The 15,825-nt window shown below is 34.2% G+C and overlaps 1 protein-coding gene across 1 annotated transcript in view; it reads right to left on the reverse strand.

The window, feature by feature from the left end:
- LOC122157603 (golgin subfamily B member 1-like) overlaps nt 1-15,825 on the reverse strand; it is a 43,385-nt gene that overhangs the window by 15,018 nt on the left and 12,542 nt on the right. Inside the window, exons 13-21 of the mRNA XM_042813445.1 lie at nt 15,683-15,774; nt 14,595-14,746; nt 10,734-10,887; nt 9,778-9,871; nt 8,772-8,902; nt 7,184-7,293; nt 6,729-6,897; nt 6,277-6,381; nt 5-5,666 (exon numbers count right to left, since the gene is read on the reverse strand). Coding sequence (XP_042669379.1) covers nt 5-5,666; nt 6,277-6,381; nt 6,729-6,897; nt 7,184-7,293; nt 8,772-8,902; nt 9,778-9,871; nt 10,734-10,887; nt 14,595-14,746; nt 15,683-15,774 — 6,669 coding nt within the window. The remainder of the gene's footprint in view (nt 1-4; nt 5,667-6,276; nt 6,382-6,728; nt 6,898-7,183; nt 7,294-8,771; nt 8,903-9,777; nt 9,872-10,733; nt 10,888-14,594; nt 14,747-15,682; nt 15,775-15,825) is intronic.

Consider the following 15,825-nt stretch of genomic DNA (forward strand, 5'->3'; position numbering starts at 1 on the left):
AGATCTTCCCAGAGAGCTTTATGCTCTAGTTTGACATTCTTCAAGTGTTTTTGTTCATCAAAATCTGCTGTAAGTTTAGTGTCCTCTGTCCCCTCTTTCTGAAATTTTCTTACATCTTCTTCCCTGACCAAAAGATCTCTCTGCAAGTCTTCTTTTTCTAACTGAATTACATTAGTTTCATTGTTAGAGTCCAAACACTTTCTCTTGTCCCTGGCACTGAGCTTTTCAGAACTGGAATTTTTCAACAATTCTTCCTCCTTAACTTCAGAGTTCATCATTTCAAGAGCTATTAAGAGCTGTGAATGTTTCTCTTCATACGCTCTTACTTTTTCATCAAGCATAGTTTGCATATGAGCAAACATGTTATCCTTTTCCTCTAAAGATTTTAGGTTCTGCTCACAGATAATTTGTTTTTCAGCAATGACATCATTTAGTTTTGCAATATTGGCCTGAAGTTCCTCTATATAAGTGGCCTTTGCCAACAAGATATCATTCAAGTCACTTATTTTGACATCTTTTTCTCTAAGCTGTTGCTTCAGAGTTCCAAGATGGGTCTCAAAATCTATATTTTGATCTTCAGCTAGTTTCAGCTTGTCCGTTAACTCCTCAACTTTCTTCAACAACCCCTCTCTTTTTCCTTTCTCTTTCTCTATTTCTTCCTGCCCACTCTTCTCTAGTTTTGCGACTTTTTGCATTAGATCTCTTCTTATTATCAATGCTGCTTGAAGTTTCTTCTTCAGATTCTCTTTTTCCTTGCCAAGTTTCTCAAGATTAAGATACATCTCCTCCTTTTCTTTCATTAAATCTTTAAAAACAGCTTCTCTGTTGCTTAATACAACCTGACTACATTCCAGCTCTTTCTTACAGTCCTCAAGTTCCTGCAACACTCGATTTAGTTCTCCTATGGAATGATTATGAGCAGACTCAAGAGCCTGCAGTTTGCTGTTTAATGTTTTCCTCTCTTCAGAAAAATTCAGCATTTCACTAGACAATGATTCCATGATCTGGGTAACAGAACAGTCCTTTTCTTTCATTTGCTGGCTTAGACCAGAAATTAAATCCTTTTGCTGATTTACTTGTGAAGTTAAGTCTTCTATGAGTTGATCTTTTCTTCCCATATCTTCAAGGAGACTTGCTACTTTTTTGCCGTCAACATGCAGTTTTTCTTGACTGGTCCTTACTACTTCTTCTGATTTATTTATCTTGTCCTGAAGAAATTCAATCTGCCTATTCTTTTCTTGCAAAAGAGATTCTTGTTTACATAAAGTTTCCTTGACAGCAATCATTTCTTGTGATAGGCATTCAATTTCAGATTCATAGGTACCCTTCATTTTATCAATATCATTCTGCAGCAACTCCTTCTCTTTCTCAAGTGACTGCATATTTTTTAATTCATCTTTTATGACATCTATTTCTTTCTGTTTTTCTAAAAGAACCAGCTGCAATTGTTCTCTTTCTACTTCTTTGCTTAAAATAGTAGATATCAGAGTGGAGAATTTTTCCAATTGTATTTTACCATCAGTTAGCTGCAGTTGAGAATCTGAAGTCTTTGCATTCTTTTCTTTACATAAAAGCCTACTATTAAGTAAATGAGATAAGCTTTGAGTTATTTCCTCTTTGGTAAGATCCAGTTCCTCCTGTAAAGACTGGATTTTGCTATCCTTGGATTTCATTTCACTTTCTAAACAGTTCAATTGTTCAGTAAGATTTTTAATTTCTAAAGTTGCCCTATCAAGTTCTGTCACCCATTTGTTTTCTGACTCAAGCAGACTTTGCTCTAGATTTTCAAATTTAAGTTCTAATTTAGAAAGTTCTTCACCCTTCGCACTAACCTGCATCTGTAACTTCTCTTTTTCAGTCTTCATCTGCAGTTGGACAGCATCTATCTGCATTCTTGAGTAATTCTCACTGGCTTCTAGTTTTCCATTCATTTCTTGGAGCTCTTCCAATTTCTTTTCCAAATGATTTTGAGATGCAACAAGTTGTGTGTTTTCAGCCATAAGTTTAGCAGCATCTTCTTGTAGCATATTTTTTTCATTCACTAAAGCCTCTACTTGGTGTTGCAGACTACCTATTAAAAGTGCACTTTCGTGGCTGTCTTGAGATGATTTGGAATTTACATTATTCAACTCCAACTTTAGACATGCTATATTATCTGCCTGTTCAGTGCAAGTCAAACGCAGAGACTCTACAGCCAATTCTTTTTGCTGTAATTCTTGTTTCCATGTACTTATTTGGTTTAGTGCTTTACAGTGTTCACTTTTCACAGTCTGAAGCTCAACTGTCAAAGAATCAACTTTCTTCTGATTAATATTAAAGCTTTCATTTTTCTCCTCAAATTCCTTAGTAAGGTTTTTCATAGCTGCACCACTTTTTTCTAATTCTTCTTTGAGAATCTCAATCTCATTAGAGAGAACACTTATGTTCTTATTTGCCAACTGCAGACTGGAATCCTTCTCCTTCACAGAATTATGCAGTTCGGCAATAACTTCTTCTTTTTTATTAAGAGCTGCATTAAACTCTGTTCTTAGTTCATACTGTGCTTCAATTTTTTCCTGAAGAGACAAAAAGGCATCTTCTTTCTCCTGGATTAGTTCCTTAGATTTTTGTAGTTCTTGTGTTAGTACATGTACTTGACTTTGGAGCTGAGAGATTAAATTTATCTTCTCTTCATCTTCCTGTGCTTTCTCCTTCAGAGCATTGAGAAGAGTTTTATTTTCTGAAAGAGAGGATTCGCTTTCTGATAAGGACTGATCCTTTTCTATTATTACGTTCTTCTGATGTTGTACTTCTTTCTGTAAATTCACTTTTACTTCCTCCAGCTCCACTACCTGTTTCCTTAAGACAACACATTCATTCTCCTTTTCTTGAAGTTGCATCTTTAAGCTCTCACTGAATAATGAAATATTATTTACAGTTAAATCTTTCTCTGAAACAAGTACTTTTAATTGTTCTGCTTCTGAAGTTAAAAGTTCTAACTGTTTCTGCTGCAAAATGGATGATTCCTGTACATCAGAAAGGCATGCTTTTAAACTAACGTATTCATCTATCTTTTGTTTTAAACATTCATCCTTCTGTGCAATTGAATCATTCAACTGTGCTGCTTTTGCTGTCAAATTTCTAAGTTGATACTGAAGGTCAGAAATAACCTCCATATTCTCAGACAGTTGAACCCTAAGTATATCAGACTCTTCAGATTTATCTTTTAGTAACTTTAATTCTTGAGCTTGCTTCTTACATTCATTTTCTTTTTCCTGCATTGTCTGTTTAAGCTGGCTGGCTTCAAAACCTAGGGTTTGTATTTGGTTTTGCAGATCTGAAATGACTTGCAAATACTGCCCTTCTCCTGCCATTTTACTATCCTTCATTTGTTGTAGCAAAACATCCTTCTCAGAAATTAGAATTTCTTTCCTTTCCACGAGAGTTTTTAGGTTTTCTTTTTCAACCATGAGGCCATCAATTTGGTCCTTCAGAGCTAAAATACTATGACTCTGTTGTGACAAGTGTGAAGTTAAAGTAGCTATTTCTTCTGATTTTTTCGTTATCATTCCATTAAGGTTTTCAATTTCTACTTTCAATTTTTCATTTTCTAAAGCTGCTGTGTGTGCTAGTTGCCTTGCAGAAGTAGTATCAGATTGTTGCTGTACCAACTGTGACTGAATAATTTCACATTCATGTGACTTCTTGCTCAATAGGTTTGAAAGGTCCTCCTTTTTATACTTAAGCTCAGTCACTTCTTTGCTTACTTGCTGTAGCTGATTATTTAACACTGAAGTTTCTTCAATTTTGTCAGAAACCTGCTTACGAAACTTTTCAAGTTCTGAACCCTGACTTTTTAGAGTCAGGTCTCTTTCTCCTACCCACTGAGATAACTTTGTTTTGTCCTCTTTAAGACTTTTAATTTCTTCCTGCAACTCTACAGTATAAGATTTACTGTCTTCAATTTCCTTATGCAGTGAATCACATTGAAGGATTTTTTCTTCTAGACTCTTGCTCTTAGCTTCAAAATCCAAAGTTAATCTTTGAACTTGCTCTTGCAGCAGTAAATTATTTTCCTTACTTTGGCTGAGCTCTTGTATTAGGGTACTACATTCAGATAACTTACTATTTAACATTTCTTCTTTCTTTGTTTCTTTGTCTGTAGCATCCTTCAGTTGAATGAGAACTGATTGCATTTGTTCACTCAACTGTTGTGCTTGTTCCTTGCTTTCAGACAACTGACCAGCTAACACATTGCATTCCTTTGTCTTCTTCTGCAGCTGTTCTGCAACTGAATTTTCTTTTTGCTTTGCAGCTATTGAGAGTTGTTCAATCTCTTTTGCTAGAGTGGTTTTTTCACTGTTTAGTACTGAAAGAGTGTTTTGGTATTCAGCATCGCTAACAGATAACTTGCTTTCCATTTCTGCTACAGCCTGGATTTTCTTTAATAATTCACATTCCTTCACATCCAGAAGTTTGGACAAATTCTCATTTTCACTGACTAACTGTTGCTTCTCTTTTTTCACTTTACCTATACTTTTTTTCAGATGTTCATTTGCTTTCACTTGCTCTGCCAATTTTGTTTCTTTCCCCTCAAGATCTGCCTGCAACCGCTTATTAGCTGAAGCTTTCTCCTGTGTCTCTATTTCCATCTTGTTAATTTGTTTCTGTATTTCACTTAATTGGTTACTAAGCTCTTCACAACATGTCTCTTTGGCTTTAAGATCTTCAGTTAATTTAAGTTTGGTCTCTTCATTTTGTTGCTCCAAAAACTCAAGCTTCTTATCTAATGAAATAATGATCTCTTGTTTCTCCTGTAATTCTTTTTTAATTGTTTCCTGGTGTTCAGTATGTTCTGTGAGCTTCCTAGATAACTGAGCCAACTCTTCATCTTTTTTAGCATCTTCCAAAACTAGTTTGTTGTATGAATCTTTAATAGATTTTAACTCATTTTCAAGAGTCTGTTCTTTATTCTCTTTCTCTTTAAGCAAACTGTTCCATTTTTCTTTCAGAGTGTTATTTTCCTCAATCTGAGATTTCAAATATTCAGCTTCTTTTCTTTGTTTAGTCTCAGTTTCTTGTAGCTTTTCAGATGATTTGCTAATTTGTTCTTTCAGCAAAGTAATTTGTGACTCACACTCCATAAGATTGTTATGGTATGCGACATGATTGGCCTTCATTTCAGAACGGAGATCCTTAACTATAATGCTGTACTCACTGATTTGTCTTATCAGTTCCTCATTTTCTTTAGTTTTAGCTTCATTTTCAACTCTAATTCTTTCCAGTTCTAGTCTCATTGTATTACTCTTCTCAGAAAGGACAGATATTTTCACACTTGTATCTCTTACATCAGCTGTTTGTACTTCTTTCAGTAAATCAGCCTCCCTTTCAGCCTTCGATAAAGCCTCTTCTATCCCTCGTATTTCTTCATTTTTGCATTGCACTTGATGCTTCAGAATGATAACTTGTTCTGAATATTCCGTCATATTCAAAGACAAGGCAGATAACTCCCTCTCTTTTTCTGCCAGTGCTTCTTTAAGATGATCAATTTCTCTTTCACGTTTCTGGAGATCTTGAATAAGTTGAGATCGTTCCTCTAAATGGCTCGTATTCAATTTGTCAAGTTCCTCATTTGTCTGGTCAAGATCCAGCTGCATTGATTCCACCATATCATCTTGTTTCAAAGTCTAAACATCAAGAAAATAATGTTACAAGAATAATTAAAAGGTACATTAGAAGGAAAATGGAAGATACACTCCATATGTAAACCTAATATTTAGACTAATCCATCACTCACAAACAATCCTTGAACTAATGACTGTATGGAAATCGTTGAGTCACAGCCTGAACCACTGATTGATCACCTGAGGCAAGGACTGGGTCAGCTGTGGGAGCACAGGTGAAAGCAATTCACCTGTGTGGCCAGAAGACCCCATTTAAGGGCTGACTAGCACTAGGGAAGGATCTCTTTTTGGAAATTCTTTCTTTGTGGAATCTTTCATCCCAAGCCTGAATCTTTAAATATGGGTGAGCATTCCTTCTGTTTGTTTCTTTCCATTTCTCCATTATATTCTTTCCAACTGTACCACCATGATACTTTTATGAACTGTAACAATGACCTACCCAACAGTACAATCACAAGACAATGTTATATTTTAGATCGTTTTAGCATACAGAAAGGTCAGTGTATAAAATCTGCAGTATAATTAATGCTCAAGGTTGTTGGTTTTTTTTCTCACATTTAAATGAACCATTTCAAAATACAAGAAAGATCCTTATTTTTATTTTATGAGTTACCTTTTCCTTCAGTGTAGCAACTTTTTCTATGAGATCACTGATGACTTTTTTCTGCTCAGCGTTCTCCACTTCATACACACTGCATTTCTTTAAGGCTTCTTTCAGCTTAGTATTAAAAAATAAAGATTTAGATCATAGAAACATATTTAAAATGTGATGTTAGAATAGTAAGATTGAACTTACCTAAAAGAGGTAGTTATATAATGAAATTAATTAAGACAACATTTCACTCAAAATACACAATACATTCATGCAAATCACTGTGGTGTGGCAAGTAATCGTTACACCCAACTTTAAGCAAAGTAATTAGATGATGTGAACAAAGCTGCAATGAAACGAAAGAGCCAAATCCTTTGGCTAGAAAAACAGCAATTTTACTTCTGGAATACAAATCAAAAGTTAAGGCCAATGTTCACCAGTTCTAATAAATTACATACTATTTAGTAACTTACATTTTGTTCACTATGCACAAACTTCTCTCCCAGCTCTTTGTTCAACAGATCCCTTTCTTGAAGCAGTTTTCTCAAAGTTTCAATTTGTTCCAGTTTTCCTGTTAAGCTTAGCAGTTTTTCTTCTTTTTCTCCAAGTGAAGTTTCAAGGAAACTATTTCGATCGCTCAACCTGAGAAGAAAGCACATACATATATCTTTGATAACTAAATTCCATCTTGAAAACAAAGTTTGCTTTAGGCTTTCTAGTTTATTAGTCCCCAGACTGTGCTCCTAAAAGAATAATCATTTCTACAATTTCCATTTAAAGTTCCAAGTCCAAAAGTATCTTGACTGCAATCAGAAACAAGTATCAAGTTTACATGTTTTAACAGATGACACTTCTGGTCCATTAGAAATTTAAGTTTAAAGCAAAGAAAGCAAATCCTCAATGGAGTTATAAAGAGCCTTTATTTTACCCTTTCAGCTGCTCATTCAATCCAGAGATCAGAATTTGGTGCTTTTCGGCATCTCGAATCTGTTGATTGCGTAACTGGGTGAGCTGACTTTGAAAACGTTCATTTTCATTCTGCAACAAAAAGTTAATCAAGAGGATTACTGCACACATAGAATAGCATAAGAGAACTAGAGTTCCAAAAATCTGACTCATTAGAAGATTTACATCTTATGTAACAAGAGACTGTTAGCATATTAGCACTCATCAGTTCAAAATACAACATTAATATAATAAGTTCAAATAGATGCAACCCACCTTTCAGAAATACTTCCTACAGTGATGCTATACTAGAATGAACTCAAGGATTGTTGCTCTATACCCAAAGCAACACACACACACACACACACACAGTGTTAAGGCACCTTATTTAATTGATCTTCAAAAGGGGAAGCTACTGCTTTGAAAACACACTTTCCTCATTGATTTGAAGATAATACTAAAGGGGCATGTTTTTTTCAACCTGAAGGAATGCAAAAAATCTGCAGGAGACTAAATTAGCATAAAGGGAGTTGCAGAGAAAAGAAGAAAAAGAAAGCAAGCTCCATTCACACACTTAAAAAAGAAAACAACAAAAAAACAATGCAAATGCCCTACTCTAGTCAGATTCACAGCACTCATTCAAAAATAAAACCACAAAAAAATCTAATGGCAACCAAAAAGCAAAACACATATTCAGAACCAACATCAAAAAGGACAAACGTGGCAAACTTGTCACCTCTAATGAAAATAAGCTAGCATTCTGGAGGAGGCAGAACACACCTGTACCGCCCTCAATAGCTGCCCTTCTTCCTTTACATCAAACGTTACCTGTATCAAAAGGTTTTGTTAAAAGATTCTCAGATATTAATAAGTTTGTTTTGTATCTTAAATTAATTATAAATAAATGAATAGGTGCAACTTAGCAGGTAAGGAATATGAGCAATGTACCAAGCTTGAGGACCATGAGAAGAGATCAGTTGTGTCATTTTGTGGAAATTAGGTTTAGAAAGTATTGAACATAGTAACTTACTAGTCAGGAAATACTATAAAAGTATTTAAAATTTCTGATTTAAGTATTTATGTTACTGTTCTTCTCGTGCATTCACTGCAGCATACATTAAAATATGTTATGTATTTATATTATGCATATATTATATGTACGTGGTATGTGAGCTATAATTATGAATTGAGGGAAGTGACAGAGACTTCTTCTAGTAGTAAAAAAAAATTCAGCTCTTGCTCTTTTAACAAAGGCATCCTACAGAGAGTTATACAAATTATTTTGACCTTCACTATGTTTCTGCAACAATTAATGAAGCTTACTTCCAACCAAGTTTTTTTTAATGCACTGACTTCTACTTTTACTGAATAGAAGTGACAGACTTAAACTTTAGAGCATAAGATAGCATGTGTAGACTGTCAGCCAACAGAAACTATAAAATAGGTTTTAGGTATTTTTGCTAGCTGCAAATTTACACTTTTGTGCTACTGTAGGCTGTTGTAAGAATACGAAGAGAGGACTAAGCGATTATCTTAACAATAGCAGTTTTTAGGGAAGTGCAAAAGCTCACCTGAAGAGTTTCCATTCTACCTTGAAGCTGCAATCTATCTTCCAAATCCTGACAACGTTCTTCTAGAAACAGAATTTGTTCCTGCAGTTGATTTCTTTCCAATTCCAACTCTTCAACTACACTCCGTAAGCCTATTTAAGTCAAAAGGAAGAATTATTTCAAGAAAGATCTATTAAAAAATCCTTAAGTCTAGAAGACTTTCACCTTTATATTCACAATTTTTGCCATTGCTGGGCACAATTAGATCTCAACCACTTCCAATGGAAATGCTTGAGGTCTTGTTCATGCAAATATTAAATGATAAACATACCCATAACTTTTCAAAAACTAAGATCTACTTGCAAAACTCAGTAACTCACAGAGAACCTAGCAGAAATATTGTAATCAATATTGTGTCCCAATTAATAATAAGAGTGATGTTACTTTAATCATAAGTTAATATACTTACAAGATCAGATTTTAAGCTATATTAACAAAGTAAACTGGTCTATATCAAAATTTGCAAGTGCATCTACTGCATTTTACTAACAATAAATACTAGTAGCTTATACCACAGACAGAAGAGCATATCCACACTAAAAAACAGCTGTTTGATCTTTAAAACAAAGCACACAGCAGAGCAATATAATTCTGTTTTCCAAACAAAACTGTTACACAGATTGGAAACACACTCACAGGAACAAGACTCAACTTAAAAACCACACGATCTTGCTACGTAGGGTACTTCACAGGCAGCAAGGCTCAAACAATTCCAGTGTTTAATAATATTCATATTCTACTTCTGAACCAAAACTAGGCAGTTCATCCAGCACGCACATGCTTAAAATGAAACAGAAGAAAACACAAGCCAAAAAAATTCAACAAAGAATAGGATACACCACAAATGGGTTGTTAGTTGAATTTTGAAAACAAAAATAGACACAAAATACAGAGGCTGTGCATGCTTTAATAAACTGTCTAGTCTCTATCACACCTGCATTAGGTGAAGTGTATTCTGGCCACCAACCTCCCATATTTTCTCCTTCAGCTGAATCAGTGCTATCCAGGGTGACATTCAATGCTTCTTGAAAGCATTGTTTTCTATCAAAGCTGTACTCTTCCTACGTGCAAAATATAAGAATGACATTTAATTAAAAGAAGAAAAGAAGGAAGGGTAAAATACATATTCTGTTACTAGAAGTGTAGTTTCAGTTAAATGTTATAAAATGCAAATGCAACAAGTGATTCAGGTGCATAAACGTAAGCATGTGACCACTATGGACAGCTGTCTAGCCTTAAACTGTCATTTCCAGAGAAGGAGAATCTTCCACTGTCTTTGTGCAGGACCTACTACAGCTCTAAAGACACCCTCAGGCATCTGAGAGGCCAACAGATAATTATGTTTGGAAACGTTAATTAGTTCCAGTTTCCACAGTTAATAGCATCCTCTGAAAATCGAAGTACTGCAATTAACTAAACATAAAATTATTCTTCCAACAGCAGGTTTATGCAAGTGACATTGTAATTATTCTTATAAAATACTGGGATTTTTTTTTTTTTTTGCAAGCAACAGCACCAAGTACCAAAAAGTTAACTCAAATGAACTGACACTAATTACTAACTGTTCTATAAATCTCCCTGCATAGAAATTAATAAAGACTGTATCTGACACAAAACATGGCCTTAGCATATGAAGCATGTACACAGCTACAAGGATATGAATTACTCCAGAAGGAGACTCACAATTTTTCAACGTAAAATTAAGCAGGCTCGTGACTCAAGGAACAGAGAACTGTGATGCCACTAGAATTGCTCCTCATCTTCTGGCTACATTCACAGGTATTTAAAATTTACTACCAAATCTATCTAGTATTCACTTACATAACAGATCTAAGCTCATAAGGCCTTAACCTATCCAACTGTAAAGCATCATATTTTCATTAACATTCAGGTAAAAATAGATATATGTAACTTTTAACCCACCTGAAGATTCCTGTTGTTCTGATTACTTTTTCTTCCCGCCTGATCCAGCCTGCCCATTCCTTGAACTGTTGTCAGTTCCTCCTCCAGCTCCTGTTGCCCTGAGACTATGGCTGGATCAGAGCAGCCAGGAAAGAACCAGTCATCCTCAATCAGTTTTGTGCCACAGGAAAGGAATTACAATTATATCAGACACTACTACATGAAAAGAGACCTGGGACAGGCTGAAGTCCCTATGAATGACTGACAGAACAAGATTAAAGAAGCAATCCACAGCATTCACCTTGTGATTTCCCTCCAACGTTACTTAGTAGAACACAAAAATAAAGACTGTATATCTATCTCACTAAGAAGAAGCAAACTGAAGTCTAGCATTACTTCTTCGTCACTCTAAAGAAAGTCTTAATACAAGAGATCGGAAAGGGTGAGTTTACGCTAAAGTAACAATAATAAATCCAACCAATTAAAGGCCAAATTACATAGGCTTTTGATTTACCAGGTTAAAATATACCCAATTTGTATAATAGTATCAGCTGAGACAGCTGTGCTTTTTGTAATGTGAACAATCACATCAATTTCATGTAAGTAACGTGTCTATTTCGACTTCAATTTTAGTATGAGTATGATAATTTGAGGAAGTCACAAGCAAGCGTTACACTGCAACTGGTATCAAACCATCTTATCATACATCAATAATACCATTCTTTTAAAGACAAATACAGAATCATTGTTTAAAACAAAAAACCACACTGAATAAATTCAGAATATGAAAGCTAAGGTATGCATCTTGATCGCTGTTAGAAATGCTTTTTCATTTTAAGTACATTCCCATCTGTTTTGTGATATGACAAAACACATTTGGGTTGACAGACTAGGTAATAGGTGTATCATGCAAAGCAGACAAAACAGAACAGCTGGTGAGAAGAAATGAAAATAAAGGTGGCTCCATACTTCAACTGAAAATAAGACAATCGCAGATACAGCTTTCAACTTAACCATATCAATACACAGTTGTCTTCATAAAATGAAAAGTCCAGACAACATTCTACTTATGCATCAGTGAAGTATAACCCCAAAACTGTTAGGTCATACTGGGAATGCTCAGCTTTCATCTGAATTGAACAAGGTTAACTTATTCAACAGATTTCATTAAAGCACATTCATATACCACCTACTAGATGGGAGTAAAGTTCTTCCTGTAATATTTAAAAACTACATACTTAACATCATAAAAGAATCATAAAAGATTCAAGCAAAAAACGCTAAAGAAAACCTTTAAGGGCCATTCAAGCAGGACTGCAGAACTGGATTTCCCTTATGGTTTTAATTAAATTTCGGTTTCAATTAAATTGTGGTTTCTTGCACAGTCACTTTATCAGCATTCATTCTGCACACTTTTGTGCAAACATGAATTCAACTTTTTTTTTTTTTTATTTTGTATTTAATCGCTACACGTGCTTTTTCAAAGCATATATGTATTTATATATATAAATATATAAATATATATAAATATATAAATGCCAAATTCTGATCACCTTAAATATATGCTTACAGAACTATTATTGTAGTCCAGGAAGCAATTCAAAGAGAAAGTGTTATTTAATATCAGAATTTAATTCCCTCTTTAAAAAAATTAAATGCCTTCAAGTTTAAATTGAAGACATCTGCTTTTAAGCATCATCAGAAAGAAAAGTACACTATCCTTTAGGAACCCAACTATTTTTGGTTTTGATAGTGGAAGAAAAAACGACATTACCATTGTCAGATGAAAAACGACAATGTAGAAATTGGAGCTTTAGAATAATGTAAAACCCTTTGTTAAACATTAAAACACTTTCAGTTAAATTCAGCATTACTTTAACAATAGTAAGTAAGTAAATATATTTTCTAATGTTTTGCAGCAGCGTAGGAAGCCTTTCATTTGCAATTATATCTGAAGTAAAAACCTGAACAAAACACTTTTATTCTGATTCACAGTGCATTCAAATTAACTAATAATGCATCTATAATTCTGTGTGTAACTGTTCATGTTACAATCTTCAGTGGTTTGCAGAGGAAACAAGCCAGAATTTACAGACATCAGTCAATACTTTATCCCCCTAAGATTGTGTAGCTTTTCATACATTCATTCCAAAACAGAAAATTGCCTTACTTGGCAAATTCCCATAGTCTATGATGGAATGAGTAGTGGGTTTCTAAATTGCTTAAAATATTGGTAACTAATATTAATCCAAATAAATCCTGTAACTTACATGGGGGAATATAATTGTGGTTTTTTTTTTTTTTTTTAAATGCTACTGAATTTCAATTTCTATTAAGAATATCTAAATAAATTCAATTCTTGTTTAGTTATATCCAGTTGCAGCAAGCTAAGATTTTTTTCCTCTAGAAATATGGAGTCAGCTGTTACAACAAAGAAAAATAAAGAAACACGACTCGGTTAGTGTAAATGAAGAAATTGGCTTTGCAAGAGGAAAAAAAAATTAAGTTGAAAGACAGCATTTGTTACACATACTGTTAAAACCCACATACCATCAATGGCAAATATTATAAGGTACTGTTGGCAATTTCCTCACAAGAACCATCATCAGAAGAAATCAGCAACAGTACATTACAAGTTGCCATTGCTGCAGGAACCTGCATGCACAAAACTGATGGGAAACTATGTTCTCACTGGCTGACCAAATCGCAGTGTAGGGTAGGAGTGGAGGGGGAAGGGACGCTGAGGGCTCATCAGGTGTAACGGCAGGAAAAAAAACACCAAAAAAAAAAAACAGAAACAGAAGGGTCATGCTTATCCCAAGGGGAAAAAATGCAAAATTAAACACAGACTGACGCAGATGAAATTTTACAACTGCTATTAATATTGCATGTGGGTCTGTAGTTACCACATATGAGGTAACAGGTAGTTTTAATGAAGGGAATATTATTTCCATCCAAAGCATTACATGGTAAAGCTCTCAAAAAGATGAGACAAGATCTTTAAAACATTTCTGTGCTTATATACTGAACTTCCAAATTCATCCTTCAAATTAAAAATAATTACTCAATTGCACATTAGAAAGAGAAGACTCAAGTTCTTTAACTGAATTAATTATGATGGTAGGTTGTGCACATTATAATGTGCTGTTAATCCATTAACTAATGGGACAAAAGTTAAAATGAAGTACTAAATGGTCTGGGAAATAAGCAGTAAAAACTAACTGAAATTTAACCAGACCTTTATGAGATTTAACAGAATCTGCTTCACTTTCTCATCAACTGTTTAATTAATAATTTAGAAAATTTCAATACTTGAGATTACCCAAAATGTGATTTTCTGTAACACTGTTATTCAACCAACCACACAAGTGACACTTGTTAACAGACTACTAAAGGAAAGTTTCTGATTAATGACATTTAAAGGGAAAATTTGTCCTGCATTTTACTAAAGCACCACCCAATATCAAATTTAAACCAGTACCACAGTTTCCCACACCTTTACTCCCTGTTCAAGGCAGGCAGCTTTAACATACGGTGAACTTTTTAAGCACTGTTCATTCATATGTGGACAGTACGCTTCCGAAGTAAGTTCAACATTTCTTACAGAGCAGCAACTTGGAGGGGAAACAGAACAAGCACATCTACTCATAAAAATGATACAAAGAAAAAAAAATGAACATATGGAAAAAAGATTCAAGGACATAGGAAAAAAAATTAAAAATGCAAACTTAAGCAAATTCACTTGCTATATATAATTCTCAACATTACATAAATTAGTCATGATAGAACAGTATAAATTCAGTCTGCAGTAGAACACACAAACATGTGAGATGTGATTGCACATCATATGTATGTGATAATTTAACTAAGAAAAACAACCCACCTTCTCTCTCCTCCTCAATCTGAGCCATTCTCAAGGCCATAGCAGATTTCTCTTCCCTGACTCGATCACGCGACTCCTCTGATTCTGGTGCATTTTCTTGCCATTCTAAGAGCTGATTCTGCAATTCATCCACACTACCTGATTCACTAGCCTAACAAGAGAAATTGGACATGAAAATATATTCACCAAATCCCACTGTGAACATAAATGACTTTTTAATTTAGCAAGCCATTCACAGAGAAAATTATCTGTATTGTTTACCACTTCACATATGTATCTGTGAAAATGAAGATATTATCATAGATGGTAAAAAAGGCAAACCTTACCACTTAGCAAAATATCTAAAATGCTACTTGCCAGTTGCACTTTTAGTCTAAAATACTTTTTATATGAAGTGTTTTTTCTTTTAACCAAAATATTTTTCTTGTACATTTTCATCTTGAAATATTTCAAAGTAGAATAATATTTAACTTCCTTTCCTTGAGATAAGAAATCTCTATTACTTTTATCCATGAGTAGAATAAGAATGTTTCTGCCTTCCCCTCAAAAGAAAGCCTCGTTTTATAAATTTAACAATCAAACAAACAAAAAAATTTCATTAAAGTTCATAGATAACACTTTCAGCAAAGTATGTTCAAACTGGCTTTGTTGTTGGGCTTGCACAAAATCACTAAGTACTAAGAGTAACATATACTTTTAATCTATCTAGAAGTCTTTTGGGATAATTTTTTGAATCTTCTCCCTTTCTCATCCATATCTGGATATTTGTTAAGATTTCATTTGTTATTTTCTTCTGAAAGTTACTCAGGTCATACACAAAGTAATAAGAAGTCACACTTCAAGAATTTCTGTTAAATGTAACTAAATAAATCATAAGCAGTTTAGGGAAACATAACTTAAAGTATGTAAAAAAGTAAGTAGAAATCCACATTTAATTAATTCAAATCCTGTCAGCTTGTTACTTAACAGCCACTGACATCTCAGTTTCATGTGTCACTCATCTGCAGCACCAAGATTCAATGAACATACTTTCCAATGTGCCACTTGAGCCAATCAGTAATTCATACAAATCAATTTTAAAGTTAACCTGTGAAGCTGCTCTCTTTGTAACTTGGTCAAGATCAGCTTGCAACTTCCTTTGCTGCTCTTCATAGATTTCTAGCTTAGCCAGCAATTCTTCTACAAAAAGAAAATCATGAATTAGGTTTGATACAATGCAAAACCATAGGA

Source organism: Centrocercus urophasianus, unplaced genomic scaffold (assembly GCF_019232065.1).
Source record: "Centrocercus urophasianus isolate 14NV4802_14NV808 unplaced genomic scaffold, USGS_Curo_1.0 seq_14, whole genome shotgun sequence".
NCBI lineage: Eukaryota > Metazoa > Chordata > Aves > Galliformes > Phasianidae > Centrocercus > Centrocercus urophasianus.